The sequence below is a fragment of the Sitophilus oryzae genome, unplaced genomic scaffold (genome assembly GCF_002938485.1).
Source record: "Sitophilus oryzae breed Bouriz unplaced genomic scaffold, Soryzae_2.0 scaffold_813_pilon_pilon, whole genome shotgun sequence".
Classification (NCBI taxonomy): Eukaryota; Metazoa; Arthropoda; class Insecta; order Coleoptera; family Curculionidae; genus Sitophilus; species Sitophilus oryzae.
The window spans coordinates 1,904,451-1,910,450 of NW_022147432.1; the positions used below are offsets into that span (position 1 = coordinate 1,904,451).

Consider the following 6,000-nt stretch of genomic DNA (forward strand, 5'->3'; position numbering starts at 1 on the left):
GAAGATTAACAATAATAATTGAAAATTTTGATACATTTATTTGTTGAAGGTAAAAATGCTAGACGTTGGCTTAAAACCTATACATTCTGGCGTTTTAAAAAAGCTACGAGTTTGTGATATTTTGATATGTCAGTCTTTTCCCTTAACTCTAGCATTGTCCGTATCATGATGTACGTAGCCCAAAGAGTAGATGGCTTTTTCTGCCTTGCCATGTCGCTAAAATATGCCATCAAGACTGTCTCGAAAGTAATATTCTTAGCATTTTTTTCGGCACACCATTTTTCGTATACTTTCAATGCTATTTCATATCGCCCCCTACTTTTCTCTGGAAGGAAACTGGCTTCTGCTCTTTTTGCAGCTTCTGTAAGTTCTGGTGGAGTACCAATATTAAAGTAGTCTTCATTATCAGAACTTTCCGACAACATTCTGGCTTTCTATGTTATATAAGTTCTAAAAAGCGAATGAGAAATTCAAAACTGTCACTTAGTTGTCTGTTTTGCTGTTGAAGGTTTGCACCATATCAACCACTACCGGTAACTATAGATATGGAAATGCCAAAACAGAAAACGACAAATTTTATCATATTTATTTTATTTCTGCAAAATAAAATACTGTCCCTATTTTTAATTAATGATGTGGTTGTAAATAAAATAGTATACAAACCTCGGAGGAGAGTTTTCATTATTGTCTTGAGATTTAGTTAATCTCTCGATAGTAATGAAACACTTCCCTCCTCGGTATGTAATATACTATTACAAAGGTCTGTTATTTTTTTTAGATAATAAACTAAAAATTTTATTTAGAGGGCGTCGTGAGAGAAATGATCAACTTGGTAAATAACGGACACCCTAATGTACAATGATGTAAATAAACATGCATAGCAGAGTGCATAATATATTATGACATGTGCCATTATTTTTAACTATTTTGTATGCTTGCTTTGTTTCAGGTCTTATATCACCAGGCGTTTCAGTTCCCATAGCCGTACCAGGTCAAACTGATATGACGTCCCAATACTGGCCGCGTATACAGTGACCCTGGTGGAGTTAAGTGCCACAAACTAAACTCAAAGAGTAATTTCTATCTAACTTTTAACTAGAATTAAAGTGAATGTACAAAATGTAACTCTTACGGATACGAGCGCTAAAACTGTTTCATAATATTTTTATCAGAAAATTTTTAAATAGTGATATAAGAAGGGTAAAAAGCGTTGGATGTTTCAATAGTTAAGGCGACTAACACTTTCAAGTGTTTTTATAACTATTTTTATTTTAACGTAATGTAGATATTCTATTTTTGATCAGATCACTATTTTTATTTTTAGCTTAAAGAAAAATATACAGGGTCGTCCGAACTGTATTCCGGAAATATCGGCAGCATATTCTGCGGATAAAAATAAGTAAAAAAGTGCGTATAAATGTATGTCCTAAAACGCTTAGTTTTGGAGCACAGGGTGTAGAAGTTTAATTTTTATTTCGCTGATTTCGATTTTTTCCAAATAATATATGAAATAACCAATATTTGGATCAAAATTTGTGTCTGGGAGTTTTTTGACATGAGAAATTTGATTTTAATGTCAATATGACTACTTGTAGAGGGCGCCACCTACATATTTTTAACTGGTTTGAAAAATAATAACTTTTCGTCGGTACCTGTATAAAACTACTGAGTAAAAAAAATATACATTTATGACGTTTTTTACCTAAAAAAAGTTTCTTGGTAAAAAATGCTACGAGTAATGGTTCTCGAGATATTTGGAATCGAAATTATCAATACCTGTCATCTCTGACATAAATTAAACATGTTGACTAAATAGTTATTAGACTGAAATCATATATTTTAAGTGTTTTTGTGCCAGAAGTTCAATAGAAACTGTTTTATCATCATTTTTGCGCAGAAAAATTTATGATTAATATAAAAAAATAAATATTTCCCAAATGCATTATTTCATTCAAATAACTATAGTTTGTGAAAGCTTTGAATAAGAAGACTAAGGAAGGAGCATAATGCTATCCATGTATTCATGCATGGTGGGCGGAAAAAGGACTCTAGGGTGGGGATCCGTGACAGTTCTGTCTGACGATTTATTTGACACATTTGAAGTTGATTTGAAATTTTGTGGATTTGTCAGTCTTTACGGAGGTTATTTTATGTTATTTATTATTTATTCTACTACTGATAGTTGCATAACGGTAGCAAATCTAGATGGAAATTGTGGCAGAACTTAAATTAACAGTGACACTATCGCGATTTATCGAAAAATACTCTAAAATAGTTGGTTATGTAGCGTGCGGTAGATCTCGGCAAAAATCGAGTGAAATAATGGAACAACTTTTCGCTAGTAAGTGACTACATAATATACATACGTATAGTAAACTGATCATTTATGAAATTCACTTAAATTAACTAATTATATATCTTTTTCTTGCATTTTTGCTTTTATTTACTAGTCAAAGATTAGATGTCAAGGAATTTAGATACATCAGTTTGACTTACCTGCTTCAGTAGCGTATCGGATGTTTGTGTTAATAATTATTATAACTTATCTATTTTTATTAGAATTTTATATTTTTATAACAATTTTAATAACTACCAACATTTATTCACAACGTAAAATAAAAAAAAACAAATTATTGAGTCTACCCCACGTCTACCCTACATCATAGTTTTACATTTTTTAAATAAAATTAGAACGGCACTGATAAACCGGAATTTAAGTCGGCCATATTTGAGTCCCTTCGGTGGACCTAAGATTTTTGCTATGCTCCTTCCTTAGTCTTCTTATTCAAAGTGTGAAACGAATAACTTTGAATTTGACAGTTCCCGCGGGCTTTTCTAGTATTCATTTTATTAGGTTAGCAACTTGCGCCCATGCTGACGCAATGCCGTCTCTAATAGAACAGCCTCGGAGCGAGATTTATGACGTCACGCTAGTTAGATACTACAGATTTGCATTCGCAAAATTTATATGTATATTTTGCAAGTATCAATGTTCGAAAAATTTGTAAATAATACAATATTATAGAAAAAAAGGCGTCAGCGATGGCTATGAAATAAAAATCGCTGTCATTTTATGTGTAAAATTATTCTAAGATTTTTGATTTTCTTGGGATTTAGGTTCGGGAAAAACGCTGATTAAGTTTTCATTCGGTTTTTTATTATTTTTTTTTGGTTTAAAAAAATGACGTTTCGGCTAACATTATAGCCTTCATCAGTGTTGTGTCATATGAACAAATAGTGTCGAATATAATCCAAAAAATTACATATAAAATATTCACAACCTAACCTAACACCACATAATGTTAACTGCAATTAATAAACTAATATAAACTTGTCAAAAGATGACCACATATTTTTTAAAATTATTATTCTTAACACTAACTGCACTATCTACATTGACTATGGAGTACGATTTCAGCCATAGTCTATGTAGATATTTTTAGCGTTAAGAATAATTTATTATTAATTATTATTAATTAATTGCAGTTAACATTAAGTGGTGTTAGGTTAGGTTGTGAATATTTTATATGTAATTTTTGGATTATATTCGACACTATTTTTTCTAACTAGCGTGACGTCATAAATCTCGCTCCGAGGCTGTTCTATTAGAGACGGCATTGGTCTGATATTTAGAAATGTCAAAAGCTGATGACATTTTACTTTTGACAATTATGACATTTCGTGTTGATTTTTTGCAAGAAGTGTCACTTGTTTTATTATTTTCCTTTTCTATTTCAGGAAAGTAAAAAGAGTTACCTATCTGATTCGTTCAAGCACTCAATTTAAAAAATTTCAGTAACTTTTTTGACAGAGGGTTTTATATTTGCCATGTTGGTAAAAAATAACGGTCAAAATTCAAAGTTATTCATTTTATAGTTATCTACTCAACGTTTTTATTTTTTGTCAATAATGGCATGTATTGATTATTTCCGTTCTAAATATTTTCATAGCGGTTATTCGTAGCGATTTTTACCAAGAGACATTTTTAACGTAAAAAGTCACGGAAATGTATATGTTTTCACTCAGTAGTTTTATACAGGTACCGACGAAACGTTATTACTCTTTAAACAGTTAAAACACATGTAGGCGGCGCCCCCGACAAATAGGACTCATATTGACATCAAAATCAAATTTCTTATGTCAAAAAACTACCAGACACCAATTTTCATCCAAATATTGACGTTACTTCAGAAATTATTTGGAAAAAGTCGTAATAAAAATGAAACATCTACACCTTGTATCTCCGAAACTAAGCATTTTAGGACATACATTTATACGAATTTTTTTCCTTATTTTTATCTGCAGAATAATTCTGCCGAAATCTCCGGAATACAGTTCGGACCACGCTGTATAAAAACAAAACACTTGAAACTGATACAATGGGAATGTGCAAAGGCAACTTCATTTTTTATTAGTACTAAAATTATCAGAGTACTCACTATCAGTCATCGCCAATCAGATATTACAATATCAGTTTGCAAACTGTTTTCTGATTGGTTCTGAATGTTTTGAAACCTATAATAAACCAAGCACATTGCGACATCTAATACTTCGTTTTGTAATTTGAATGTCCATTTTGTAAAAAAATAACCTTATTTTAATCGACACTTGTTAAAAACAAAACGTACTTTAAGCGAAAACAAATTACTGTTTAAAAATAAAAAAATATTTTTGCCAAAAATATTTTCCTTTCCAAAGAATTCGATTGAATGCATGTTTGTATGTATGTCTGTGATGTGTTACTGATGTTAATATAAAGATTTATTTTAAATCTATAATAACTGCTTCAATATTTACATTGGCAATATATCTTTTTCTTATTCCACTAAGTTATGTATTATTAGTTATAATTATTGTCTTTAAAGAAAAGATTATTTTCAAATGATAGCCGAATTGCATTCAGGCAATGTAAGGTCCCTACACATTATAAAATACCGCGATTATTTTACCCCTATTTTGACTCTAAATAGAGGCGAGAAATTTAAAAATAAGAGCGCACAACAATGCAAATCAATGAGAACTAGATCAATGCGATAATTCAACCATCCTACTAATAATCCAGTAAAATTACATATAGGCCTGTTACTTTATAAAGCTATGCCAACAGGAACTAATATACAATTCGTCGACAAACCATTGAATATAAAGATTCCCAACAACCAATAAAGACAAACTAATTGTTGTATTCTATTTATCTAAGGGCTTTATGATTATGTGTCATAAAAGCATCATGTAGTTTCTTTATTATTATACATAATAAAAAATAAAACACTAAATCACCACAATACACCAAAACACTTTTACTTTTACACTGGACGCGCGTTTCACGCACGTAGCATCATCAGCAGATGATTAAAACTAAACTACAATCTACAATTTGAGCGTTTATATACCCGCTCAGTGGGCACCGAGTGGGCGTGGCAAGATCTAGCCAACCGAGTCAGAGCCCACTGAGCGTAACAGTTAGATTTCCGCCACTAGAGTAGTGTAGGAACAAAGAACTTGAAGGAATTGGACCGTTGTCTCTGTTCATACTATCTTTACATTTATTAATTCTGATGCTTTCATATGCATCTAATTGCCTGTAATTTGAGACTTGTTTAATTAATTCTAAATTATTAAGATCTATACAATGTTCTTATTATCAACAATATGTTCAGCAACGCAAGATTTATCCGATCTAACATATCTTATCTGAGCTAAATGTTCTTTAAATCTAGTTAAAATTGATCTTCTAGTTTGCCCAACATATTTCTGATTACAATCTTTACAATAAATTTCATAAATACCCGACCTTTCCAGTGGAGGTGTTTTATCCTTTGGATTACCTAATAATTGTTGTAATTTATTATTAGCACTATACACGAGTTTATAATTGACATTCTTAAAAATAGGAGAATATCCATTACACTCAGCTTCTCCTTCACCAGTTGATAAAATAATTAGAAAACGTAGGATAGGTTAATGATTTCTGAAAATTCGACTTTTCAAGTGGAGAAA

General features: G+C 31.1%; 1 protein-coding gene across 3 annotated transcripts in view; it reads left to right on the forward strand.

Moving 5' to 3' along the window:
• LOC115889302 (paired box protein Pax-6-like) overlaps positions 1-1,381 on the forward strand; it is a 178,325-nt gene extending 176,944 nt beyond the window's left edge. For all 3 annotated transcript variants that reach the window (XM_030909257.1, XM_030909258.1, XM_030909259.1), the window contains one exon: positions 950-1,381. In XM_030909257.1, coding sequence (XP_030765117.1) covers positions 950-1,035 — 86 coding nt within the window. In that variant the 3' untranslated portion in view covers positions 1,036-1,381. The remainder of the gene's footprint in view (positions 1-949) is intronic.
• The last annotated feature ends 4,619 nt before the right edge of the window (positions 1,382-6,000 follow it).